The following is a 27,344-nucleotide window of genomic DNA, read 5'->3' as shown; positions in this document are numbered from 1 at the left end:
CCACACACACAAACACGAGCAGCCGGTCCAGCGGAAAAGTTTCTAGAACGTCGAACCCAAACTCCACTCTTCTCCATTTAAAAAATCTATTAAATAGCAGTGCTTTGTTATTATATATTTAATACATTGCTGTTGCAACAACAACAGCATTAATATTTACTATACAGGTGAGTGGGATGTTTGTTATTGAAGAATAAAACATAATTCAAGATGTTGTATGTGACATGTAAGTTGTTGCCCTACATGAAACCCACAATAGAGATGTCCCATAAATGTAAATACTCTTCAGAATCGGTATAATAACTATAACCATATAAACCTTAAAGATTTTCATTGTTACAACGACCGGTTTGTCCAGAAAATCAATTAGTTTTAGTTCGTATCGATCAAACAAGAGGTTTCCCCCTCCCCCACCGCAAACATGTGTTCGGTCACGTAACTGTTATAATTTTCCTCGTTTTCCTCGGAGATGAGATACACACGCAGTAGGGAACACTACATCTATATAGTGTCCGTCTATTTACCGCCCACCCAGTACATACATATATATAGTATCAGTCCACAGTTGGTAAACATTACAATTATTATCACTGTGTGTAAATGGATGCCTGTAAAGATATACATAGTTGTTTATTGTACAATTAGTTGGGTTGCGCCAGAAATCGCATAATGTGTGGGGGCGGAGGAAATTGAGGGAAGGCGGGGGAAGAATCTCGCTAAACAAAAACAATTGGGGGCAAGTGGTTTTTTTCGCGCTTATCAAGAGCCCCTTACTGCGCAGATACCGCTCTCTTCGGCTCTCGAAGCCCCTCCAATAATTGCCGGCGTTTCGGGCGGTACGCTCTCATTCTTATAAACACGCTCGTCGGGAAAGCATCGTTCCCAAAAAAACACAAACAAAATACATATAATAAAAAAACACGTAGGTAAAACGCGTCCCCTAGAATTTTAGAAACTACGCAGTTCGTTTATTTATTGGCCGACAAATAAAATAGAGCGTGGTCAGTTTATACTCACTTACATAATGCTAATAATACGGCGGATAGCCGGCGATTTTTGGCAACGACCTTACTGCGTCATTGATTCAATACTGATTTGCTTATCGGCCGATTAGAATTTCGAGATATACCTAGGTATTTGGTTACGAATTAGTCAGGACCTAGGTCAACCTTGTGACTCGGTAGTTAGCTTATCACGGTTTTGATTGGAAGGTTTCCACAGACCTTTTACCAGGTTTCGTAAGTGTAAGTCATAGGTAAGACCTTCAAGGGTTTTGTTTGTAATTCACTAAAATAAAATTGATAGAAGCTATTATTCCTTATCTTAGTTAAACAATCATGATGATAGTCTTACAAAATACACGTCATATTTTTTTACATACATAAGTGATATTGAAGAACACGATTTTGAAGAACACACCATAAATAGATAGCACGATTTTAAGCGTGCCAGGGATATTTTTAGGATGTTTCTTATAAAATCAATATTACCATTGTTTCAGTTCTAATTATTTTACCCCTTATTCTACCTTTTTTCCATTTTTAGAACCAGAAACCGAACGCATTTCCCAAGGAAACGTATTCAGAAATTAACCAACCCCTAACACAACAAATCCAAACAAAAAACTAAAACCCCAAAAGTGATAAGAAAATTGATTATTGTGTAGAGTGCCGAGAAGAGACCCGAAGAGATCTCGCCGTGAGTGAAGTGTCCCTTTAAGAGCGCTATGTCCGCATCAGCTGCCGGTTCGCGTAATAAACACTCTAAGATCCGTGACGATGAGCAGCTCGACATAACCAAGGACGAGTTTAACCGCTTCAAGGAGGCCCTTGGCCAGGAGGAGTTCCGCAAGCTGTTCTTCGATTACGTCGAGGAGATCCAGGATCCCGAGAACCGCAAGATCTACGAGGAGGAGATCACCCAGTTGGAGAAGGAGCGCGGTGTGGAGGTGAGGTTCATCCACCCGCAGCCGGGATTCGTGATCAAGACGGCCCTGGATGGCGAACTCAAGTGCTTCATCAACATTGCCGGCTCTCCGGAGATCGAGAGGCCCAAGAACGAGGTGGCCACGGATCCATCTAATGGCAGTCGTGGCCTGAGCTGGTCCATTCCCATGGCCCAGACTGCAGCGCGAAGTGACTGCGATGCCAAGAACAACCACTGTAAGGTGTTCGATGTGGTCTTCCATCCGGATGCCCTGCACCTGGCCAAGCGGAACCAGCAGTTCCGGCAGTGTCTTATCGACACGGCCCTGGACGCTGTCGAGCGGGAGTACAAGGTCTCCCTGGATCGCGCCAATCTCAAATTCCCCAAGCTGGACTACAAGGGCATTGCCCGTCCCACTGTGATACGCAAGCTGTCTGATAATCCCTCGGCCGAGGAGCAAGAGCCTCATCCCCTGGCGCACATGTTCCCGACAAAGAAACCCTCGGGCGAAAAAGTAGAGCCCCTCGTTCTGCCCATGAAGACGAAGCCCACTCCCAAGCCGGAGTACACGGTGCCCAGGTATTCATTTAAGCACAGCCACGACGTGGATTTGTCGGAGTATACGGACGAGCTGGACGCCAAGCTGCACGTGACCGTTCCTCGCTCCCTTGTCGTCGAGATCGAGCTGCCCCTGCTCCGCTCCACAGCCGAATGCCAGCTGGATGTCACCCCGAAGTCTGTGTATCTGTTTAGCGAGCGGCAGGGCGCCAAGTACCGCTTGAAACTGGACCTGCCCTTCACCGTGGACGACAAGGCCGGCAGAGCTCGCTTCGACACTGATCTGCGTCGTTTGAGCATCACCTTGCCCGTGGTCCGGAAGAGCGTCCAGGAGCAGGGCCAGATGCACGACACCTTGCGCCACTTCAGCCGCGAGGACAGCGGCGTGGAGCTGCATTCCAACAGCGAGTCGCCAGTGGAGGAGGACCCTGACGGCGAACTCAGCGATTCCAAGGCAGATATCTCCGAGATTGGTAAGACGATATTTTTTATTTGCATTATCCTTGAACTATCTTAACTATCTTAACTTTAAATTCAAATACTATAATATAGGTATCACTTTAGCCCAAAAATAAGAGGCGAATCATACCTTAAAAAGGTCACCTATTATTGTAATGAAAAGCAAATATTTAGTTATTCTACAGTCTTCTTAGAGTAATTTCCTAAGAGGATACAATGTTAATTATCTTTCTATAACGTTTCAGAAGTAACACACATATTTATAAAAAAAATTGACGATCTAATGTTAAACAAATCTGAAAACATTATTATTAGAATGTTAATAGAAGAAAAAGCCTGAAAATTAGTTTACCTATTTTTTAAAACGTGTTATAAAAATAGCAACAGAAATTCCAAAGATAAAGATGGGACAATAGATATAAGATAAGATATAAGAACACAAATAATCGTTAAATATAGTTGTTATAATTCGATTTTATTTATCTTGGTCTTCCCAAGACTTACATCCTTTGTTGTTCTTTTAAATTCTATAATTTCCTTATATTTCGTATAAATTCCATTCATGTCCTATAAATTCTTTCTGATTAACCTGTTATCCATTTGTTTTCTCCCCCAGCCACGCCCACTGCCGCGCCTGTGCGCAACGCCAACAGTCCGTTCCTCAAGAGCTCCGTTCACTACCAACTACCCAACAAATTCGACTGCAACGTGCTGGACAATGTGATGGCCTTTGTGCTCCACGTGCCCAACGTTCAGCCCGACTCCATTGAGCAGTTGAGGGAGCAGCGGAGCCTGCATCTGCAGTTCGCCACTATCGGCAGTGGCTACTATCCCACCCACTATGCTTTTTACGTAGAGCTGCCGGCGGAGGATAAAGCCTCCGCCATTGAGAGCGTGGAGGCAGAGGCCTGGGACAACAATGTGGTACTCAAGCTGAGCCTGAGCTCGCAGAGCGAGACTCCGGCTAGCTATCTGGCCGGACTAGATGCCACGGATCTCATGGAGTACCCAGTGCATGGCCAGTACAATGTTAAGGACAAGGGAGGAGTTAATACCAAGAAGGAGATTGCTCCGCTGGATGTTAAGTTCGAGCGTAGTCAGGAAGGTCAGGCCCTGAAGGTTACCATACGCCCGGGGGCCAAGGAGGAGGAGCAAGAGCAGGAGGAGGAGGATGACGAGCACCAGGAACATGAACAAGAAAGCGAGCAGCAGCACCAGCAGCAGGCTCAGAATAAGAAGGCCGGCAAGAAGCAACGCAAGCGGAACAAGAAGGAGCGCTCCTTCTCCGAGTCGGCCTGCGATGATATGGTTCAGGTGCAGGAGCCCGTGGCTGGAAATCCGGAACCCCAGCCGAATCCCACATTTAAGCTGCCCTCGCAGCGCAAGCAACGCAGCTACTCGGAGTGCAATGACAGCACTGGTGGCAATCATCGCGGCATCCTCAAGCGATTCAGCCGCTACGGACCCCGACCCTCGATATCGGACAGTTGCTCCTCAATCGACGACTGCTCCTCGTACTCGTGCTCCGTGGACGCCTCTGGCACATCGCTGTTCTCGCATTCGTTTGGCGGCATTCCCGAGGAAGATCGGTCCGATGCCGGGCTCTCGGAGAGCTGCAAGAAGACTGTTAGATTTAATGATCACATCATGAAGCAAGTGTTCCGGTGAGTATCCGGCTAGAGCCACTGCCAAATTGCCAGTAATCATTTAATAAATTGCATAATCCGCTAGACTCGACTCGAGCATCCTGGGTCAGCGCAAGAAGAACCAGAAGCGACGCGATCTCAAGCTGCGGGCTCAGCAGCGTCGCCTCAGCGAAGGTGATTCCGTTGATTACGAGGAGACCCGTGGCACTGCCCTCAAGGTGAGATCTAGATCTCTAGATTGGACCGCTTTCGTTAATTGAGCGAATATCCAGGCTGGTTAGGAGGCTGTTAGCTTGTTAGCCCGTTAATTGAATTAGTGGCCATCAGCGAAATCAGGCAGTTTGGCTTGATCTGCCTCAGACCAGCCAGACAATAAATATTGATCAAGTCTTTGTTTAGGCTATTGTATTACACGTGTGCGAAAGTTAAATAGATCTGGAGTGGGCTCTATTTATAGCAGGAATGTTGCGAAAATTAATTGAAGTACGTTAATTGATATGCAGCTGCAGAAGACTCGGCAGGGAATGGAAAATTTATGCATTTGTAGACGGCAAACAGTTGATGAAGCTTAAAATCTTGGGGGTTTTGTTTATTGGTATTATATTACAGGGGTATGAAACTGAAGAGGCTTGTGTGCGTAATTGATATGCAGCCGGCATGATAAATTCTGATCATGTGCACAATAAATTATCCAGAATAAGATTGCCATGTGTTTTTAATCTTTCTTGATGTGAGAAAATTTGCCTACTCTAAGTGCTTATAATAATTAAAAGTATAAACTATTAAGGTACTTTGCCAAATCAATAATAACTAATTGGTTAGCAAATGTCATACTGAAATACCATAATAATGTTTCCCTTTCTTACAGCAAAAAGAAAATACATCAAGAAATGCCAACAAGCCCAAGGGGGAGTCCTTGCTCCACGACAGCGGACTGGATCTCACTGGAGCAGCAGGTGCCCAAAGGAGCAACAACGAATCGGAGCCCAAGAACGCCATGATGTTTGAAATGGATGATTAGGATGATGTTATTTAAACCATAAATATATTCATATTTTTTGAGTGTTTTAGAGGCATGTTTTCAAGAATTTTAAATGCTACTTATATATTAACTAATGCTACGTATTTTTTTTAAATATTTGTACTGTAATTTGTTTCGTATCCAAGCAAATTGCTCAATTGAAAAGATTTACAAAAAAATGTAATTAGGCAACAAGAATCAGGGCTAAAATGAGAAATCAAAATATTCATTACATCATTGTATTAAATGTTATTTAAATCGGTTAATCATTGAAACTGTTGAATCGGAAAATGAAATCCTAAGCTGAACTGAAACACCTATTATTATAAAATAAAAATATGCATGTTCATTCATATTGTGAGACCCAGTTGATGTCTTAAAAGTTTGCAAACTATAAGTTTTAAGTAAACATTACAACACTCATTTATTGGCTGCATGCTCATAGCTCACAAAACAATCACAACACGATAAACTTAAACAATATCAATAGTTAACAATTCCTCTAGTATTACACACACAACCGAATCACCCAATCGCATAAAAGTAGTGTATAAGCTATGTACATGTTTAGAAACACTGGCTGAAGCAATGAATGTAATTTTAACTTTTGTAAGCGAGCTCGCAAGTTAAAATATATATATACATCCCTTAAGAATGAGTTATTTATTGTGTTGGCTCTAGAAGTGGTCCTCCAACAGCTTGTTAAAGTGTTCGATTTGCTGAAGTTCCCGCCGCTTTCCTTCCAACACATAGAGAACTGGGCAGTCGAGGGAATCGCACTGGAGGCTACCTAGTCGTCCGCAACAGGCCTGGCAGATCTGCCGAGTTAGCTGATAGCCCCTCTCCAAGCGGGCCGTCTTGTCCGAGAGCAGAACTACACATTTGGAGGCATTCTTCAGGCAATCTGGGCAAATGCCTGCCTTGGTTTGACGACCACAGTCAATCACACAGCTGGTGGTGGAAAAGTACTGGGAGATGGTAGACTTGGCGCCTCTTGCACCGGCCAATTCATTGGCCGTTCCCACAGCCGGCGTCATGAGCAACTTCCTTGGCAGACTGGCAAACCAATCATGGACATTTGCGCCGATCAGCAGCAGGCAGCGATTCAGCGGTGGAATTATTGCCTTGGTGATGTAGTAAATGGCATTGATCTTGTGACCCTCGCTGGCCAGTATGTCGTGTGGGCTGCGTACGAGGCGGATGAGCTGCATGCCCGGCGGTCCGTTGACTATTATAAAGGGTACGCGTTCACCGCGACGCGGCACATGTCGTGGATCCTTCTGCATCCATTTTCTAAAAAGGGAGATTTTACTATCCGAATAGAAAGCTTTAAAAGGATGCCTTCATCTTACCTTGTTAGTGCCAATGCTGGCACACAGGCCGTGGGTTTGTAACCATTAAGACCCCTGAATTCCTTGGCGAAAATCAGGTCCTGCAGATTGGCCCTGCCCGACAGCAGCTTGGTGAACTGCCGGCATACGTACTCCTTGATCTTGCTGACGTCCTGAGTTTCGAACAAAATGCGCAACACCTTTTCCAGCATCTTGGCTACCGCAGGACAGCCATCCCGCCGCACTGTCTCAATGCCCTTGGCCTCGTAAACCGGTTGCGCCTGATCGGCAGTCTCGTACATGTAGCCCACGTAGCGCTTTTTCGTCTGAAGCATGCAGGGTTGGTAGACCTTTTCCAGCTTTAGCTTCACTGGCTGCGGATTCATCTCGGTGACGGCTTGAGCAATCTCCTCTCCTATCCGAAAGGCTTCAGCTCGATTTCGACCTGGGACCAGAACGAACATGGAGTCCGTATCGCCGTACACGACTCGCACCTTCCACTCCTCATTTGTCTCCACAAGTTTGATGGCACGTTCCAGAGTCTCCCGACCCTTAGACACAACCGAATCACCCACTTCCACAGCAGGCATTCTGCCACTAAAGTTGGCAGCTGTATAACCATAGGTCACATTGGCCATCAGTTTGAGGCCCAACTGTCGGGAGTGAAGAATCCTCTGGAGGGCTGAGCTATCCTTGTGGAGCTTCATTGACTGCTTGACCATTTGCCGCGTGTCCAGGATCTCGGTAAGCATGCGCGGCAGGATGCCCTCGCGCACTTCCCGCTTGACGAAGACGACGCCGCAGGGCGAAACGGTAACCAGGTCGTGCTCCAGCAGCTTCTGCAGCATCTGGCGGGAGACACGCAGCTGCGAGGCCCCGAATTCAAAGGGCGAACTACCGCCCAGGTGCTCCACCCTACCTAGGCATGTGGAGAAACAGTAGTTGTAGGCGATAATCATGCTGGGGTATAGACTCTGAAAGTCGAGCACGATCAAAGGATCAGCGTAAAAGCGAGACTGCGGCTCCATGATGAGCGCCAGGTACTCGGGCGCCCGCATATGAGCTCGAGCCTGAACGCTAGGCGAGAGTGGCACCAGGTTTTTCGGCTTGGCGATTCTGTAAGGACAGGGAGGTTATAAGACTTCTATATGCTTTTATTAAAGGTATTAGATTTACCTTAACATCATACTCTCCACGCGAAACTGCGATCCACGCGACAGCACCTCGTAGAACTGGATGCCAATGAGCTTGGCCATTTCGCTGGTGCGTCCCAGCAAGTCCAACTGATCCAGGAGGGCCAAAGTGCCCCGAACCCGCTCCAAGTAATACTCCATTACTATCCAGCGTGTGCAGGGCGAGGCAAACCATTCGGTGAGCGACTTGGCTGTGTGCCAGGGACATCTCTTATGCAGAATGTGGTACATCACGTTCTCAAAGGTGTACGACGTCAAGGCGATCTCCGAGCGCATCAGCCGCCACACGTCCAGTAGAATTCGACCGCAAAGTTTCATTTCCACATCTAGGTCGGTGAACTGCTCCCGATCCTCGTCCACAAAGTCCCGCACCTTCTGCGTGGGCACGCGTGACAACAGCGGAGCGATGTTAAAGCACAGATGCTTAGCCCGATCGATCACAAAGCCCCAGGAGGCCATCTCGATCTCGTAGCCGGCATATATGTCCGCATCCCAACGGCCGCACAAGGCCAGCAGCGCCTCAAACGCCTCCGCTTCACTTGCCACCACTTGCACTTCAATATCCCGATCCAGACCATGAATACATCCTTCACCTAGCAAATCCTGATCGTTATTTACCATAATATAGCCACAGGCTTTGCTAGGAAGATTTTCATCCGGCAAACTGTGCTCGATGGCATAGAACAAACAGCGCATCTCATCGTACATAGGATCTGGCTGAAGATCTCCTCGCGTGGACACAAAAACCTCTAGTGTTATAATGGTCAGGTGGTTGCAATCAATGTCCGCCTTGGCCTGCTGCAGGTTCTCCAAATTAACCTTGAACCCGAACGTGTTGTCCAATGTGGCGTGACTGAGTCCAAAGCTGAGATCGTGCTGCCTGGGCTGGCTACTGCCCTCCAGCTGGCGTAGGAACGAACTCCGCTCTAGCTCAGCCTGGGCAGCGCTACTAGAGACGCTCTGCTCGCTGGATTGCGAGCTGGTTGGTTCCTCTTCCACGCATTCCTTGAAGTTCAGCTTGGTGCCTCGTTTTATTCGTTTCCTTGCCGATTCCTTAGCCTTGCTACTTATAGGAGTTGCCTTCGCTTTATCCATAGCTTGGGATAAGGGTGTGAGACTTAGGCTGCACTCGAAATCCTCACCAGCATCTTCATCGCCACTCCCCCCACCACCTTCCTCAGCCTGCAGCATCATGGTGATCTTTTGGCGTTTAATCTTTATGGGGCTATCTATGTCGTCACCAGATTTCCTGGGTTCCTCGCGCTGACGGAGCAGCTCCTTGGCCTTCAGCCAGATCTTGGCCTCTTGCCATGTGGGTGCATGCTGTACAGGTTCGATTGCCACCCTCTGCTTGGTGCTGAAGTACTCTCGCATCCTTTGTTCACCCCTGTGACGCTGCAACATTGCTGGACCACCGATGGCCACTAGTCGCTGACGCCGCCAGGAGGCCAACCCACGATCATTGCCCAGGACGCTCTGGAAGGGCTCGCAGTCATTGAGCTTGTTGCCCGGGATGTGGAGCACTATGAAGCCCACCTCCGTCACCTTGCTCACATCGGAGGGATTGCTGTAGAAAGGCTTCTGGAATTCGTACTCGGGTATGTCCATCTTGCGGCAACCACGAACTACTTCATCGTAGGATGGAGGCAGCTCCAGCGGAGCAATCACAAAGGAGTTGTTATTGGTACTAGCATCAACGGGCTGAGGAGAATCTAAAGTCGTCATGGGGCTATCTAACAGGTCACTAAAGACGGACGGACTGTCTACAATCATTGAGTGCTCGTAGAAACTTCTCATTAACTCCGGTGTGTGGCTTTCATTGCTCTTGGGACTCAACTGTGGCGTGGTCTGGATCTCAGGTGGCGCTTTGCTAGAACTGGGAGTTAGCTGCTTTGTTAGTAACTCCGAACGAAAGCTTCTTCGCAATCGCCTCAAGTTGGGTGTTTTACGCAGTTTGGGTTTCATATTATCGCTTTCCGTGTCGGAATCAATGGCCTCGTTATCGCTTCCTGCGAAGTGGTTAGAAGTTGTACCAGCCAGTTCCTGGGGATTTTGATCAGATTGTAAGTTTTCAGCACATTTTTCTGGAGTTTCTGGTTTTGAAAGAGATGCCTCCGTTGCATTTATATTATTAAGCTCATCTGCATTGTTTTCAGGACTTGCTTTAAGATCTCTAGACCGATTGAAACTATTTGTTTGGTTTGGCTTGGGAATCTCCTTTGAGTTAGTTAATATTATTCGGCTTTCTGGTACTACTTCCACAGTTGCAATCTTATTATCAGTATTTTTTACGGAACTTTCAGATAGAGGATCATTTTCAAGACTAGGTTTCTTCAAAACTTTACACCGACTAGAAATGCTAGCTCGGGGCTTTGTTTCTTCTATTTTACAAAAATTCTCTTCGGTTTTAGTAGAATTCTTCTGATGGCGAACACTTCGGCGTGGTTTTATGTCATCCGAAGCCTTCACCTCTGACTTGAGCGGTTTTCCCTTACTAAGTTTTGGCTTAGATTCATCCATGAATAGAATATCCTTTGCCTGATGACGGGTACTTCTTCGTGGCTTCTTTACTTCTTCTTTTATCGGTACTTGCTCGTCATCTGCTGTTTCGAACATGTCGGATAAGCTGGGGTTCCTATCCCGCGGAGTCAGGGAGCAAATAACGTGTGTTTTGTCCAGGTTGCGAGTTGATCGCCTGGTACTTCTAAGAGGAGTACAACTGTCGAGAAAAAATGAATATTTTTAAAGTTATGAAGAATAATATAGAGTCTTAGTAATCTTACTCGTTTCTTAATTGAACGAAACTGTTTTCCTCAACACTTTTGCGTCGCAGCTCCGTCAACGCTAGTTTCTTGCGAAGAGGGATTTCTGGCCTGCAAATAAAATTCGGTTTAATAATAATTCCAAAATAAGTATACATCAATCCTTGAATTACCGAGGTATTCCTGGTGTTCCTGTTCCCAGATCAAGCTGCAAACTGAGACGGGGATTTAGAGTTTTTCCAGTGCTTTCTACGTTGGTTTCTGTAATGGATTAAAATTATTAAAAGCCCATAAGTTCTACTATATTCGTCACCCACTCTTTGCTGAACTGCTCCCAATAGTCAGTGCCAGTGGAGCATATTTCTTGGCCGCACTAGTTTTTGGAGTGCGGGGTGATTTCAGAAGGCTTTTCTGACCTTTTGGCGTGGTGGGTGTCTTGGGAGGACTCCCCTTTGGCTTGGAGCTGCTTAACTTTTTAGGTGTCCGCTGTATGCCATCATCAGCGCCATCGACTTGCGGCAGTTTATCTGATGCTTCCAGTTGTTTCGGATCCGGAGGTTTCGGCTGGCTTTGAGTTAGCTTAAGTAGCAGCTCATCGACATCGTCGAGGGCAATGGAGAAATCATGTCGGTTTCCCTGATCCGCATCCTCGTCGGAGTCACAATCCTCGTCGAAGAGAGCATGCAAGCCCACAGCAGCGGCTGCCGTCTCCTTGTCCAACAGCTCAGGCGTCAGGTCGTCTATAATAACATAAGGTTATTATCTCATCTTAAAAAATAATATAATTCAAAACCACCTACAGTTTTTGTGCTGCGACAAAGGAGCCAAAGAGCTGCCCAAGTCCACATGAGGTTCATTATCATTCTGCTCCTCCAGCTCTTGCAAGGCATCCAAAAGTTCCAAATCCTCCTCCCTCACTGCAGAAAAATAAATTGTTACTTGCTCGAAAAGAAAGTTTTGTCTTTGGCAACCGTTTACCCACAGGTGGCATCGTGGGGCATCGCTCCATGTGGCTGTGTGAGACTCAGGATAAGCTCCTCGTCTACCAATGTATCGTCCATGTAATCAGACTCATTCGTCGGGGTGGATATGCTGACATTTTTGCCGTTACCACAAGATACATGGTTTTGTATGAAAGAAGCGTTAACCAATAATTGCTGCTGATCCTGCGAGCATTCCTCGGGATAAACGGCGTTGGCTAGAAGTTTTTGCAGATTGAAAGTACGCCTTTGCTCCTTGCTGCCGGGCAAAGTGGTCTGCATGGTGACATTAGCCAGGGTTGTCTGATCCGACAAGGTTTGCTCGGACATCGTGGACTGCTCCAGTGTCATCAGCTTGCTTTCCAAAGCGGTGCGGTAGAAGACATCGCTCTCGGCGACTTCTATTTGGTGACGCTCTTGCGTAGGCGGTAATTGCAAAATAGGCACCTATGATTAAGACAAGGCTATAGAAGCTATCAATACCACTAGGATAAGTGAAATACCGCTTGGACCTTCTCCTCATCGCCAGCAGCAGTGTGTTTTTCGACCAGTTTCTGGCGACGCAGGTTCTCATCATTCCAGATCGCCTCGATGCCAGGATTGGTGTGATTGCCCTTGCTTTTGGCCACTAGTTGAAAACGGTTTAGTATAAAACTGGAGCTGACATCCACCTCTAAAGCACTGCAGGCCACTTTCCTCACGCTTATGATGTCCAGCAGCTGCGCGGGCTTGACATTAGCATAGGGTATTACTAAATAAAAGAGTTAGATAGGAATTGTAGGAGGGTGTGCAGCCAACTTGCCCTCATCCTCGTGGCTGCGCCGGAACTTGAGCACCTCCAGCGGAACATGCACGTAGCTCATCCCGTATAGATTGTAATCGATCATGAACTGCAGGATGTATGGCACATGCGACTCGTGCGGACTGAAATTCTTGCTCAGAATGGCGCCGCTCTGGAGAAGATTGGCGGCGCGGCGTACGAAGCGGGGATTGAACATGTAGATCTTGAGGAACTGGTGCTCCACGCGATGGTAGCCATAAAAGGGTCTGAAAAAGGGAACTCAGCTAGAGATGCGCAGCAAGTTGACATCAAAAGGGGAACCCACATGCCCTTGACCAGCTGGACTTTGAACACATGCTGGGCATTGGAGCTGCCCTGGCCCAGGGATATGTTGATTGCCTTGTCCAGGTGCATGGCAATCTGCAGGATGCCCCGCTCCAGGCTATCGAAGTCCTTCTTGTCGTACGGAATGTAGAAATAGGGGAACACGCCGTGGACATGCATGCAGGTCTTCTGGCCACTGGAGTTGCCACCGAACACCCTAATCACTGGAACCTGTTGGGAAATGAACATGGATCGTTATCCTAGTTTGCCAACCATGGTGAAATTAGATCGTTCTCACCCGCTTGATCTCCTTGCCGCGCAGCTCGGAGTAGCAGGGATCCAGGCCGAACTGCGGCTTCTCCATGTAGAAATCCGCGATGACCAGGCGCACCGAGTAGACGCCATCGATTCCCTCTGCTGCAGCTGCCATTTGCAAACATTTATAAAACAAACCAAAATGTTTTCGCGCAGCAAAGATTAAATTCCCAGTAAAGTGACCATGGCGCGCACAACAAATCGATTATGCCAGCGTTTATTCGATAAGTAGTTATCAAATTCAAACGAGGAATCTTAATTAAATTGAAATTAAAATTAATTATACTTATGCAATTAAGAAGAAAAATGGGAATGTTACATTATGGTGGGCGGTAAATTTTTGTAAGTAGAGCATACAAATTTAAAGGTTAAAATCTAAAAATTTTGGGTATTGTTATAAAACAAATTTAATTAAAAAGAAACATCTTTTAAAAAAATTGTATTGCAGTTGAACTTTTAGAAATTGTATGATTTTATACTATTCAAAGTAATTTTAGGGACCGTACCAACTGTATTGCCTTGAAATTGTTGAGGTAGATGACTATCTATCTATCTATCTTGGGGCTATGAAAGTTTGCCTGTATTTTTGTTATTATCAATCAGGATAAAATCTCAGAAAATGATTAGTATACTACTTAAAAAAAAACACCCAAACATATTACCTTCTTTCAAGAACTCTTTAAATCATTACTTAATTAATTTTAAAGCCTTAAAAATACCCAAGAACTTAAGTAACTTTCGTTCTATTTTCAAAATTTGATTTTAATCGATGCTTTTCAGTTGACAGTAAAAAAGGGAGATAGCAACAACGTAAGTGTCAGTAAAAAAGCGATATAAAAGATTTCTGCTCCTGCTCTCCGAAAAGAGAGAGTGTGAGCGAGAGAGCAGCCGCCGGGAAGAGATAGAAGACCGATGCTTTGAAAATCGATGACATATCGATGTTAGCATCGATATTCCGTCATCGATTGCTCAACCGCCACCCCTACACTCGAACTTTGCGAAAAAAAGCTCCGCTCCAGAAAAAGTGGCATTCGTAATCGCGAGCTGAAACTGAACGAGAGGAAAAGCGAATAAGCAGGCAGAAATTTAACCATGTCGAAGATCGGAATTAACGGATTTGGCCGTATCGGCCGTCTGGTGCTCCGCGCCGCCATCGATAAGGGCGCCAACGTGGTGGCCGTCAACGATCCCTTCATCGATGTCAACTACATGGTCTACCTGTTCAAATTCGACTCGACTCACGGTCGTTTCAAGGGCACCGTTGTCGCCGAGGGCGGCTTCTTGGTGGTCAACGGCCAGAAGATCACCGTCTTCAGCGAACGCGACCCGGCCAACATCAACTGGGCCAGCGCTGGTGCCGAATATGTTGTGGAGTCCACCGGTGTCTTCACCACCATCGACAAGGCCTCCACCCACTTGAAGGGCGGTGCCAAGAAGGTCATCATCTCGGCCCCATCCGCCGATGCCCCCATGTTCGTTTGCGGCGTCAATCTGGATGCCTACAGCCCCGACATGAAGGTGGTCTCCAATGCCTCGTGCACCACCAACTGCCTGGCTCCCCTCGCCAAGGTCATCAATGACAACTTCGAGATCGTCGAGGGTCTGATGACCACGGTCCATGCCACCACTGCCACCCAGAAGACCGTCGACGGCCCGTCGGGCAAACTGTGGCGTGATGGACGTGGTGCCGCCCAGAACATCATCCCGGCTGCCACTGGTGCCGCCAAGGCTGTGGGCAAGGTCATCCCCGCCCTCAACGGCAAGCTGACCGGCATGGCTTTCCGCGTGCCCACTCCCAATGTGTCCGTGGTGGATCTTACCGTCCGCCTGGGCAAGGGTGCCAGCTACGATGAGATCAAGGCTAAGGTCGAGGAGGCCTCCAAGGGACCACTCAAGGGAATCCTGGGCTACACCGACGAGGAGGTCGTCTCCACCGATTTCCTCAGCGACACCCATTCGTCGGTGTTCGACGCCAAGGCTGGCATTTCCCTGAACGATAAGTTCGTCAAGCTCATCTCGTGGTACGACAACGAGTTCGGTTACTCCAACCGCGTCATCGACCTGATCAAGTATATGCAGACCAAGGATTAAACGCTATAATCGTACAAGATTATGTACAAAAACCCGGGGCCCACAAGTTGGTCAGGTATCACACTGTTATGTAACACCCATGTACAATGCGCCCCGGTAGTTCAGCACTATGCGCAATTAAATATGCTTTTTTGGTTGGCTCCTAAAGTTACCATTCAAATACAAAATATCCATAGCTACACAAATACATATATTTATTGTTGTTGAATAAAAGTATCGCTGTTACTGTATTTAAACGCCAGCTATTTAAAAAATAAATTCTTGTGCATAGATGAATTTGGCATGTGTAAGCTCAAGGTCGTGGGAAGGTTATATCAGGGCATCGCCGCCGGGAAAACTTGCTAAAATATATATGTACAATGTATGTCGGGTTGGGAGCCACCCCAAACTCAACCGCATGATGTAAGTATAGCCGGCGAAATTTCTATTTACGTATGTCTGCAAACTCTGGGAACCTGAAATTTTGGGATTATGCAAACATTTGTAGTTTTCTTATCGCTGCACTTTGGAACCTGTGCGGATGCTGTTTGTTTTGATTTCGATTTGCCGGCATAAGACATTCAAAGTCCAATTGAACTTAAAATTTATGGCCAAAACTATAATTTACTTATGTATATTATATATTAAAAAATGTAGTTAGGGGTGCTTTTGTTGTGATTTATCGACTTGCTCTTTTATATTATTAATTATATTATTATTAGTTTGGTACACCAAGGTCATGGAAGGTCAATTGCCGCTTGATACCCAATTATTCGACAGAAAAAAGCTATTCGATTAACATCAGCCAGGGCTGCAAAAAGCGGGATATTTGAAAAGCTCATCATAGGAAATCTTGGAATTCATTTTACAAAAAAACATTTGAAAAGTCCGTTTAATCAAAAATCAATGCCTAGCTCCAGTAAACCAATAATAAATTGGTTGCATGATAAAGGGCCATTAAAAATAATCACATGGTCAACTAAGGTGTAAACTAAGATAATATTTTAATCAAAGATAACACCTTTTCGCATCTTATCGGATCTCCAATTAATGCATTTTCTAACGACGCCTTCAGCTTTTTACAAAGAGTCAATAAAATATAATCTTATCGCGGAAAAGATAAGTCCATTTGTTGAACTTCACATACCTAAATACATAGGTATTTAATGTACATTAAATGGTATTAGTCATAATAGTTGTAGACAATGGACAGACAAATGGTAATTCGTTGGTTGGTTAATAAAATTGCGATCTTTTTTTGGACATATCAAATAATGTCACTTTTTGAGTCTAGTTTTCAAATTTTCTTGAGTTTGAAGAAACTTTCGGCGACTTTTTTTGTAAGTAAACGCAAAACTTTTATTTATTAGGTAGCTTTTGTTTAATAACTTATTAAATCAGTTAGTCTTTGGTAAATTATGTGGGCGGCCGTTTACGTAGTGACGAAGCACACTGAAAGAGTTTTGGAAAAGGACTACAAATTGTCAGACAAAATCAAATGAAATCATTTTTGCGCGCAACATTTAATATCAGTAATATTGTATCATTCTAAGCAATCATACGATTGCAGTAGATTTTTATTTCTTTGTGTATATATAGTAGTTGCCTTCGCACACCCTCCTGGTGCGCTTCGTCACTACGTGGACTGCCGTCCACAGTGATTCAAGGGGCAATTGTCACTGAATTTTTACATCGTTAGTAAGTGTATTTGTTTAATTGCCATCCTATGTAAATAAAATTTACTGAATACAACTATTTTATAATGGGTATTACAAGTCCTTAGGGCAGACGCCTTTCAATAACACAATTCAACTTTTGACAGTTAAAATACGTCATCAAAAAAATGTAAAAGAAACAGAAGTTACAGCTGAAAAGAAGTTTAAAAAATATTTATAACATATTTTACAAATATAAATAGTATTATTTATACAACCGCAGGCATAGATAACAGAAAGATCTGCTCACTATATATATAGTATATATGATATCTGATTATTCCAGATTGTGCCCAAATAATGACAAAAAAAACCTTTTTTTCGTTTATCTTATCTGCAATGTTTTTTCTTGCTATCAATTTTTTCTTTTGTTTTATATTTGTACTTAGGCAACAATTTGTTTTGCCCTATATATAATTAATAAACTCCTTTTTGTCGGACAAATTCGAGTATGCCGGGGGCTCTTCCTTGCGCATCCTATCGAGGGCCTTTTGAACCGAGTACAAAGCGCAGCTCAGATAAACTGAAAAGAGTGGATTTATAGGTTGAATGGGAGTACCACCCTGAAGTTCAAACCCATTACCTGCAATCGGCACGACCATAGCCGGTACAAAAATCCATTCTCCATTTGTGGTTATCAGTATAATTCCCAAATAAACCATCAGGTAGATGAAGAAACCAGTGGTTATCATCCACGGCACAAAGAATTTGTATTTGTGCTGTGTTCCATTAAAAGATTATACGATTTTAGTGGGCCAAACATTTAGACAAGGTATATCCCTTACCTTACAAGCTCCTATTATAAGACTTAAGCTGCCCAAAATTTGGAGGCAAGAAATATGTATTCCCAAGTCGTAAAGTCCATCTAAAAGAAATTGACGAAATGTATTATGTTTTTCACAAATCTGGCATATCCAATACTCGTACGTCTCCAGAAATAGTCGTCCATCAGGGCCAAATATGTTATAGCAAAGGCTATGGACAAAATGCCGGAGCAGATGATACCTCCTTTGGTGTCCAATTTCAACATGACGACTTTTCAGTTTGGGGAATGTTTCACAACTGAAGCGCAGTTCTCACCGCATCGATGGGCAAGCTATTTCCGCGAACCCTATCTTATCTTTTTATCACACTACCATCGCAACAACTGAAAAAACCTTTGTTCGTTTGTGTATAATTGTAATTTTATTGAAGGATTTGCTTTTTATTGCTTCGACTGGCCAGCAAACCGAGCCTCTAACCAAGCGGGCCTTTTGCTGGGGTTCCCCGTTTGCTGGCTAAACCATTTTACAATGAGTTACGATCTCGAGTCGATTGTTTTTTTGTATAATGCAATGAAATTGATTAGCTAACAAATTGAGTGGCGAGTGTGCAAAAATTTGTTAATTGTAAAATTTGTAACATGCATTCATATTATTGTTTTTGTTTTCGTTTGCATCTTTAACTAGTATAATTAAGTATAAAAAAATGTTACTGCAATAGCGCTTCGCATCGCATAGCATTGCTTCATATGTATTGATGTATAATTATTCGATTTTCAGTTAACTCGCTTGATAATCCGTAAAATGTAGCATATTTTCGATAATTTTCGAGGCATAATTCTGCGTGAGAATCAGTTAATTTGAGTTAAGTGGCATTAGATTTGGTTAATGTAGAGTTAAGAAACTTGGCAAACTTCCGCCCCGATCCTCTTGTGGTGTTCTCAAGTTAGTCAAGATATATAAAAATACGTAGATTATAACATTCGATTAGTACAAGTAGGTATGTATAAATATATAAAAAGTACACAACGTGTAAATTAGACTAAGTCAATAGAGGAGAGCTCCTTCGGGCAGGTTGCTTAGCTGCCCCTCGTGCTTGTGTCCTTTTCTCATCATTTTTCGATTTTAGATTTTCGATTTGTTGCTTTTCGTTTTCGTTTTTTTGTTTTGTTTTTGGCAAAATCACAGGAGAATTAGAAATAATTAACATAGGCTATGACACATCAATGCGATAGAGTGCAAGTGGAAAACTCTCAGTTACCGATTCGATTCGAAAGAGCATTGGTTCAACTTGGTTTGCTTTATTTGCCTTCACTTTGCATGCAGTTGGTTCCCGTTTTCAGTTTAGTTTTGCTTCTAGGGTTTTTTGAATTCATTAAATGTATATTTGTATAATAAATTATGACTATATATATGCATGTATATATATATGTATATAGATGTATATATTTAAGAAGTAAGTAGGAGGCGCATTATTCCACTTTTCAACTTAGGATAACAACATTGTTTTCGCGATTTGCTCCCCAAGCGTTCGATCGCTTTACTGACTGACTGACTGACTCTGAACTGGCTCGCTAACGGCTTATAACAATATTCAACTAGAGAATCGCTGATCAAAAATAATAACCATAATCATAGTGATAGTGATAGTGACAATCGAGGGATGCATCGATGCATGTACAAAAGAATAAATAAAATCGCGTATAAAAAGGATCTGCGGTAAACCTATTTTAGACATCGACAACCATCTTCTTGTGAATGTCCGTGTTGCCGACCACCGAGCAGAACTCATCGAACGAGATCTTTCCGTCCTCATCCTTATCCGCGAAACCGATCGTCTTGTCCACAATCTGCTGCAATTGCGTATCCTTCAGATTGTTGCCCACCATCATTTTTAACACCTGTAAAAGCAAGTTGTATATATCGTAATCTTTGGGTTAAAACACTTGGTCTTGCCTGAAACAGTTCGCCGTTGGATATATAGCCATCATTGTCCATGTCGTAGATGCGAAAGGCAAAGCGCAGCTTCGACAGCTTGTCGCCCTTGACGCTGAACTGTGACACGCCCTGGATGAACTCCTTGAAGTCCACCTCGCCGTTGCCGTCCGCGTCGAAAATGTCGATCACGCGCTGCACGAGGGGATTCTGTTGCAGCTCCGGCAGCGACATGAACTCGTCCACGCTCAGCGCTCCCGAGTTGTCCAGGTCCAGTTTCCGGAAACGTTTGCCCAACCGCCGGATCTCATCGGCGTCGACTGGGGGTGGTCAAGAAGATATGGGGTTAGAAATTCGATTGATTTTACAAGGCAATGCAGTTCCACTAGCACTGGGAATAGGTTTTATAAGTACTATTGAAAAAAGAATACAGGTAAGCTTCCCTAACAAAAAAAAGCTATTTACAATCACTACTATGTGAATTATAAAATGTATAAGGGTTGCTTATTTTTTAAATGGTTCCTAATTTGGTTATTATTTAGGTATATCAGATATCCTATATCTTAAGGTTTCAGAAACTACATGATTTGAACATTTTTGATTTTTAATGAAATAAAGCTACGTTAAGTATTATTATTGTTAGAATAAGTAAAGATAGATGGTAATATATGAGAATACATTTTATAATACCAATATTATACCAAATGTTTTAAGATACTATATAACATTTAACTGCAATTTAATATATAAAACGCAGTTGTTAAAAAATTTATAATGCAAATGTCAACGTTTTTAGAGATATTCCTATAATATATGCAAAATCAGATCGCCAGATTCTGGTTAAGATTGCAGGACTGTAGTTTATTTTTAGCGGCGTGTTGTCTGTCGATCATCTGAGATGAAACAAACTGTGACAAAGACACATTCTAGAATGCCAATTTTGAAATACGAAGGGAAGGTGTAAGATCTTTTAATGATGCGGAATAAAGAGTTGGGAATTATAAATGGAATTTCGACGCCACGTTTTGCATTTCACTTTGGTTGGTCATTCGCGTTTTGGCAAACATATGTGTACGTACATACATACATACATGCATAGCCCGTATCTAAATGTACGCTTGTATGTGCCGATGTTTGCATATTCATAAACAGCTGCCATTCCGTTCAAATGACATTGACTGAACAATTTCGTACTTACAATTGGAACACATTTCCATGGGCAGTGATGTTTCATTTCCCTGCAAGGCAAATATGTATATATATGTTAAAAAAGGGAAATTTTAATTTATTGCAGCAGCAGGTGGAGGGGAGAGGGGGTGTGGGGGCAAGAACACAAGAACGAGAGAAGTGAAAAACGGAAATTGGCCTTATAACGGCACAAACTCTCACTCCCTTTTCCGTTCTCTCTCATTCTCCCCCGATTTCCCTCTTCCCCTCCCCCTCTGCACTTGTTCTTCGCGTATTTTGGTGGCATTTTATTACCATTTTGGTTTCGCCTTTTGTGGTTCTCCTTGGATGCTATCTATAGAGTGCAAATAAAGTTGCCTTTTCTCGTCGCTGCTCTCCCGTTTTTCCTCTGGTTTCGTTTAATTTTCAATCACGAGGGCTATCCTGCACATGCTAGTGGGGTTTTTGGGGCGCTGAATTACGGTTTTGTTGTGGAAATCTTCGGTTTTCTATTTTCTATTGTGCATGAGTTTTTCCACAGCAGCTTTTAGTGTGCCCGTGGCTCGAGCGTCAAAAAATACCAGGGACCTCGGGGGAATATACCAAAAAGCTTAGCGTTGGCAACGCGGCTATGGGGCTGCCAACTTTTTTGAATATGCGCGGGTTTCAAAATAGCGGGACAGATTTGTATTCGTATTTAAGTTTATATTTATTAAATAACTGATGTTACATTCTTTATATTATATTTTCTTTTAAATTTCTTACCAACTTTATTAATTTTATGCTACTCTATTTTTGTGTGTACAGTTATGTGAGTTGCTTATCTTTACGACTTCTTAATCCCTGATACCATATAATACTTTCTTATCAAGCTGAAATAGTAATATAGTAAGCCAAAACTTACATTCTTTATTTATATATATTACAATTTTATTAGGATAAGCAACTAAATGTTGAGGCAATCATACATTTGTCGACTTATTTTTATCCATTTTTAAACGGACAAATTATAACTATTTTACTAAACTAAAGTAAAACATAAAAATTCGTTCCTCATTAAAAAAAATCCACAGGAATTCTATATCTAATTCAAAGAAAAAAATTGAATATTTGCTGAAATCCAAACGACACTTCCCTTGATCTAAAAATTGTCTTTTTAAGATATGTCATTCTTCTGGTAAATTAACTATTTGTATGTTCATACACAGGCAATTCTTATCTGACAAATATGCTTCTATGTCATTACTTACAGAAAAGATTCCCTGTGAAGAAATAATCTGTGTTGATTTACCATTTGTTGACCTTTTTTGGCAATTGTTTTATATAAACAGGCTAGAATGTTATAACAAAGAACAAATCGAATAATGAAATCCTAATTCAATAAAGATGTATCTTTTCAATACTCAGAATTGATCCCAAGGCTTACCTATATAGGGTATTACATTAATATTTTAATATATTTAAAAATCTCTTACTTTACCAAAATGAATTGTTGTTGGAAGAGGAATAAGAAAAATGAAAAGTACCTTTTTTGAGCTCACCATAGATATGCGACCCCTAGACAACAGTTTCTGGCCACGCCTCTGCATTTAGTTGGCTTCCCGCAGCAACATCAAACAACCACAGATAGCATTTACTGCCCATCTGACATAATCTTTGGGTTAAACATTTCCCCAGCCAGTTTTCTGGCTTCCATCTCACCTCCGTCTTCATTTCACCAGAGACTTTCCACCAGAACGGTCATGAGTCAAGGAATCATCAGCCAGGAGGTAAACGGTCGCCAGGAGGAAGGACGTCGGCGAAGGGTTGCCGTTGTGGGAGCGGGTTTGGTAAGTCTGATATAACTAGAAGTGAAAATAGACAACGAAAGTCATATATACAAAGACAATAAAATCCAAATCTAAAGTAAAACTGGTTTGTAATTAAAACTATTCTCAGCATCATTTTCAAAGTGTGGCCTGCAACATTAGTTCCAATGTCAATGTGTTTAAGACTATGCATTTTATTTATTTTTATAAATGTATTCGAAATATTTATAAAATTTGACCTGGTATAATTTGGAAGTGCTTACATAAATTGCTTTCTTGATCAGTTTTTGAAACGCCTTATTATATTTGGAAATTCCTTAGCTCCTTTTTTATTTTTATGCTAATATATATAACTATATGTTTCTTATCTCTAGCACTTCCTAATCCCTGGTTCAAGATACAACTTTCTTATCAAGCTAAAATAGTGAGCTAAAACTATTTCTCTTAATCTCCTTCTCAAAAGATGGGTTCACTGAACTTTCCATTGTGCGTTTAGTGCTTACAAGCAATTCTTGTTTGAACAGTTTTTATAAACATATTTCTGATACTTTCATATATTTTCTTTTAAATTTCTTATTAACTTTGTTAATTTTATGCTACTCTATTTTTGTGTGTACACATAACTATGAGTTGTCTTATCTTTAGGACTTCTTAATCCCTGCTTCCATATAAAACTTTCTTATCAATCCAAAATAGTGAGCCTAAACTTTTTCTCATTATCTTTTTCTCTAAAGGTGGGTTCACTGGCGGCCTTGAATTTTGCCCGTATGGGCAACCACGTGGATTTGTACGAGTACCGGGAGGATATCCGTCAGGCTGCGGTGGTTCAGGGCAGGAGTATTAACCTGGCTCTTTCGCAGAGGGGCCGCAAGGCTCTGGCCGCCGTGGGTCTGGAGGAAAAGATCCTGGCCACCGCCATACCCATGAGGGGTAGAATGCTCCACGATGTCCGGGGAAACACCAGTGTGGTCCTCTACGATCCTTGCACTAAGCAATGCCTGTATTCCGTGGGTCGCCGCCAGCTTAACGAAGTCCTTCTGGATGCTTGTGATAAGTTTCCCAATATCCACTGCCACTTCGAGCACAAATTAACGAGTGCCAAGCTGAGAGAGGGTTCCATGGAGTTCCGGAATGCCAACGAGGAGGTAATAGCTGCCCAGGCAGATCTTATAGTGGGCTGCGATGGGGCCTTCAGTAGTGTTCGCCAGCAATTGGTCCGCTTGCCGGGTTTTAATTACTCCCAGGAGTACATCGAAACAGGTTACTTGGAGCTTTGTATACCCTCGAAATTGGGGGATTTCCAAATGCCCGCGAATTACCTGCACATCTGGCCGCGTAATTCCTTTATGATGATCGCCTTGCCGAACCAGGATAAGTCGTTCACGGTCACGCTTTCCATGCCCTTTGAGGTCTTTGCTAAAATTCAAAATCAAAATGATCTACTGGATTTCTTTCTTCTAAACTTTCCTGATGCACTGCCACTGATTGGAGAGCAACAGCTCGTTAAGGACTTTTTCAAAACCCGGCCACAGCATTTGGTGTCCATAAAGTGCAGACCCTATCACTATGCGGATAAGGCCTTAATACTGGGCGATGCCGCCCATGCCATGGTTCCGTATTATGGCCAGGGTATGAATGCTGGAATGGAGGATGTTACGCTGTTGACCGGAATTTTGGCCAAGCAGTTGCCGTTGGACGAGGCTTTGGCCCAGTTTACTGAGTCTCGCTGGCAGGATGCCTTTGCCATTTGCGATCTGGCCATGTACAACTATGTGGAGGTGGGTTTAGGAATTATCAGGTATTAAGTTTTCTGTTCTATTATATATCCTTACTTTTTCCAGATGCGCGACCTGACCAAACGCTGGTCCTTTAAGCTCCGAAAATGGCTGGACACCCTGCTCTTCCGTTTGTTTCCGGGCTGGATTCCGCTCTATAATAGCGTGTCCTTTTCCAGTATGCCCTATAGCCAGTGCATTGCCAATAGAAAGTGGCAGGATCAGTTGCTGAAACGTGTTTCTGGTGCCACTCTTTTGGCAACAGTTCTGGCAGGAGGAGCCTTATATGCACAGCGTTTTTTATGAAATAAATTCAAATATCTTTAAGAAATTTATTTACTAATTTAAATGTTCCTACTTTCGCTAGAAATTTGAGCGAAAAAGGTTTCTATAACATCCCAAAATAAGTAAAAACTGGTTATAAAACTCAGAATTTGTTGGCTTCAATAAATATTTTTTACTAATCACATTTTTAATCTAGTAAATATAATCATTTACAATAAGTCAAGATAAAGTGCAAATGTGTAGATACAAATACTGCCAATAAAATGTATTTTTACATAAACACCCACATATTTTGTATCTATTAAGTGGTTGATCTTTCCTGTTTTAAAATAAAGAATTTGTAGAAAAACATCAAAATTTATCGTTTGATTTTTGTATTACTTTCATAACAAGTACATATTAAGCTTTATGTTTGGCATCTTAAAATCAAAATGTAGAGAAAAGGAAAGATGTTTGCTTACTTAAAATGTTTCTCATAGAGAAAAAGCTCTCGTGGGTTTCCCCTTGTGATCGAAAATGTTTCAATGGAAAACTTTGTCAATGTGAGTCATACCATAAACACGTACAATGTGCAAACTAAGTAATTTTAAAATTTACAAATGGCTTTATTTTATTTGCTTCGTAATTTGTGTGCATTATTTCAAAATGACTTCAACAGAATTCCGATTATAAATGATTAATTTTGTGTGAGATTTTTTGTAGATAGGGATTTTCAATAATTGTATAAATAAATCGGTTGGACGAGCTTGATAACAAAATTGAACTGATAATGCATTAAAGATTTAAGCTGAATTTTCAAGTCTAAAAATATAAGTTAAAACAAATATAAATGTTTCACAATTTGATTCCATTATTTTAGAATAAGCAAATATCAATTACATATATCAATTATAAACGTAAAAACAAAATTGTAACTGATTAGAAATTGTTTACTGTGGATGCAGGCAGCAATTTAAAAAGCTCTTAAAACGGCTCAGCATAACAACTTGTTGTATTTAATTAGTTTCGTAATTTGCTGGCATTACCCTAAAATGACTTAAAGGTAGTCAAGATTAGAAACGCTCAATTTGTTACGCCGTTTTGTAGATAGGCGCCACCTTCAATAGGGAATCAAATTGGTTGATGGAACTGAAAAACGCAAAAAAAAAAAAGCTGATAAACTATTGTTTACTGTGGATTCACGCAGGTCTTATAAATAGGTACACATGCCCGATGTCGTTTGTTGGCAAAATAATTGAAATTTCTTATTGGCCGCGTGGCTACTACGCATCGAATTTGGTCTATGGGGCATGGGGACTATCATCAACCGGTGGGATGTGTGGATATTTTTGGGTTTGTTTTCTCGCTTTGGCTATTGAAGCGGCGACAGCCAAAAATATCCCCTGACAATGTGATTTTAGCTATTTCCACGATTTTTTCTAGTCGCAGTTTTGCAGCCTTGGTCACGTGATTGTGATCGTGATCCCCGAGCATCCGGCAGATGTATTTGTTTTTTTCCTTCTAAAGGATCAGTGGGGTATATACCCCATATAGAGCCTATAAATCATATGCATAAATGGTAATAACCCGCTGATCGCTAAGCTTTTTTAGGTGCGACAGAGAGGGGTGGGGTAGAAAGCTTTCAATTAATTAGCATTCGGTTGCCACCCCAACCCTCTCGCTCTTTCACACCCCATTCCCTTCTAGCCACCACACCTCTGAGGGGAAAAGCAGATAGAGAGAGAGAGAGAGAGCGATAAAGAGAGCACAAGGTCGGCGCTTTCTCAATTTTAAAACGCCAACGCCGGCCGGTATTTCATTATTACAACAATGCTGATCGTAAAAAGCTTACTCTCTCTCCCTCTCTGGCCTGCCTCCCACCCCCTCTCTTTTAAACGCAGATAAATCAGCCAAAAACAAGGCTTTAAAAGTGAAAATTAAAAAAAAAAAACAGCTTCAAGGCATTTCTTGACCTACTACTAAAAAGCTCCAAAAGCTTTGTCTAACCATGGTAAAAAAAAGACATGGAGAGCAGGAGGGGAAGAGCATATGATAGCGATAGAAAGAGAGGGAGACAGTGCTCATTTCCGACTTAATTGTTGTTGCTAATTCCGCTTCGCGAACATTTCGTTGGCGCTCTCTAGAATCGTCGGCGCCTCTGCTTTGCTCCCACTAGCGACAGTGAAGCTTCGACGAATAGCTCAGTTAAAGCGTAATTTTGTGAGTGATTCCAATAACACCATTTTTTATTTTAAGCCTTGATCAACCAACTAAATGGCTATAAAAAGCATGGAAATAACAAAAAAAAAATAATATTAATAACACCAAGTCTAAAGTTTTTAACCTTCTCTAAGTAATAGATCAGTAACTAACACCATTCTGTCTACCAAAAAAAAAGTTTGATTTAATAGAATGTAATTTACGTGCATAAATAGTCTCTGTTGCGAATATAATTTGTAAATGTTTAGTTCGTTAGTTGAAAGAGACTTGGAGTTGAAAGAGCTCAAGTTAGGATTTGTTAGGCTTATTTTTTAGATAAACAATAGATGAATT

General features: G+C 42.6%; 6 protein-coding genes across 10 annotated transcripts; 3 read left to right on the top strand and 3 right to left on the bottom strand.

The window, feature by feature from the left end:
- Positions 1 to 8: 8 nt before the first annotated feature.
- LOC119549575 (protein kintoun) lies at positions 9 to 6,262 on the top strand. 3 transcript variants are annotated; one of them, XM_037857730.1, is made up of 5 exons: positions 9 to 167; positions 1,546 to 2,957; positions 3,560 to 4,607; positions 4,675 to 4,807; positions 5,458 to 6,262. In XM_037857730.1, the coding sequence occupies exons 2-5, from the start codon at positions 1,727 to 1,729 to the stop codon at positions 5,608 to 5,610; spliced, it is 2,565 nt and encodes an 854-aa protein (XP_037713658.1). In that variant the 5' UTR covers positions 9 to 167; positions 1,546 to 1,726; the 3' UTR covers positions 5,611 to 6,262. The 3 variants fall into 3 exon arrangements, with proteins under 3 accessions (XP_037713658.1, XP_037713659.1, XP_037713660.1); XM_037857731.1 differs by lacking the exon at positions 9 to 167 and adding an exon at positions 801 to 922; XM_037857732.1 differs by lacking the exon at positions 9 to 167 and adding an exon at positions 843 to 926.
- On the bottom strand, positions 6,009 to 13,461 carry LOC119549574 (DNA polymerase zeta catalytic subunit). Of its 2 annotated transcripts, XM_037857728.1 has the most exons (12): positions 13,280 to 13,461; positions 12,983 to 13,212; positions 12,679 to 12,923; positions 12,380 to 12,627; positions 11,879 to 12,323; positions 11,697 to 11,813; positions 11,214 to 11,636; positions 11,070 to 11,157; positions 10,918 to 11,007; positions 8,118 to 10,853; positions 6,963 to 8,057; positions 6,009 to 6,903 (listed from the first exon to the last, which is right to left on the bottom strand). In XM_037857728.1, exons 1-12 carry the CDS (start codon positions 13,409 to 13,411, stop codon positions 6,288 to 6,290), a joined length of 6,465 nt encoding a protein of 2,154 aa, XP_037713656.1. In that variant the 5' UTR covers positions 13,412 to 13,461; the 3' UTR covers positions 6,009 to 6,287. The 2 variants fall into 2 exon arrangements, with proteins under 2 accessions (XP_037713656.1, XP_037713657.1); XM_037857729.1 differs by lacking the exons at positions 12,380 to 12,627; positions 12,679 to 12,923; positions 12,983 to 13,212; positions 13,280 to 13,461 and having other exon boundaries at positions 11,875 to 12,050.
- Positions 13,462 to 14,319: 858 nt separating this feature from the next.
- On the top strand, positions 14,320 to 15,641 carry LOC119549576 (glyceraldehyde-3-phosphate dehydrogenase 1). The gene has a single exon (XM_037857733.1). The coding sequence runs from the start codon at positions 14,389 to 14,391 to the stop codon at positions 15,385 to 15,387; it is 999 nt and encodes a 332-aa protein (XP_037713661.1). The 5' UTR covers positions 14,320 to 14,388; the 3' UTR covers positions 15,388 to 15,641.
- A 1,768-nt stretch (positions 15,642 to 17,409) lies between these two features.
- Positions 17,410 to 18,166, bottom strand: LOC119549578. 2 transcript variants are annotated; one of them, XM_037857736.1, is made up of 4 exons: positions 18,009 to 18,166; positions 17,867 to 17,946; positions 17,665 to 17,800; positions 17,410 to 17,604 (listed from the first exon to the last, which is right to left on the bottom strand). In XM_037857736.1, the coding sequence occupies exons 1-4, from the start codon at positions 18,109 to 18,111 to the stop codon at positions 17,489 to 17,491; spliced, it is 435 nt and encodes a 144-aa protein (XP_037713664.1). In that variant the 5' UTR covers positions 18,112 to 18,166; the 3' UTR covers positions 17,410 to 17,488. The 2 variants fall into 2 exon arrangements, with proteins under 2 accessions (XP_037713664.1, XP_037713663.1); XM_037857735.1 differs by having other exon boundaries at positions 18,003 to 18,157.
- Positions 18,167 to 19,122: 956 nt separating this feature from the next.
- On the bottom strand, positions 19,123 to 21,504 carry LOC119549577 (calcineurin subunit B type 2). The gene is made up of 4 exons (XM_037857734.1): positions 21,260 to 21,504; positions 20,976 to 21,015; positions 19,799 to 20,097; positions 19,123 to 19,743 (listed from the first exon to the last, which is right to left on the bottom strand). Exons 1-4 carry the CDS (start codon positions 21,260 to 21,262, stop codon positions 19,573 to 19,575), a joined length of 513 nt encoding a protein of 170 aa, XP_037713662.1. The 5' UTR covers positions 21,263 to 21,504; the 3' UTR covers positions 19,123 to 19,572.
- Positions 21,505 to 22,650: 1,146 nt separating this feature from the next.
- Positions 22,651 to 25,106, top strand: LOC119551828 (kynurenine 3-monooxygenase). Its single transcript, XM_037861397.1, has 3 exons — positions 22,651 to 22,773; positions 23,487 to 24,530; positions 24,594 to 25,106. Exons 1-3 carry the CDS (start codon positions 22,687 to 22,689, stop codon positions 24,831 to 24,833), a joined length of 1,371 nt encoding a protein of 456 aa, XP_037717325.1. The 5' UTR covers positions 22,651 to 22,686; the 3' UTR covers positions 24,834 to 25,106.
- The last annotated feature ends 2,238 nt before the right edge of the window (positions 25,107 to 27,344 follow it).

Source organism: Drosophila subpulchrella, chromosome 2R (genome assembly GCF_014743375.2).
Source record: "Drosophila subpulchrella strain 33 F10 #4 breed RU33 chromosome 2R, RU_Dsub_v1.1 Primary Assembly, whole genome shotgun sequence".
In the NCBI taxonomy this organism is placed as follows: domain Eukaryota; kingdom Metazoa; phylum Arthropoda; class Insecta; order Diptera; family Drosophilidae; genus Drosophila; species Drosophila subpulchrella.
The sequence above is the reverse complement of the archived record's forward strand: the minus strand, read 5'-3'. Positions and strand labels throughout refer to the sequence as shown.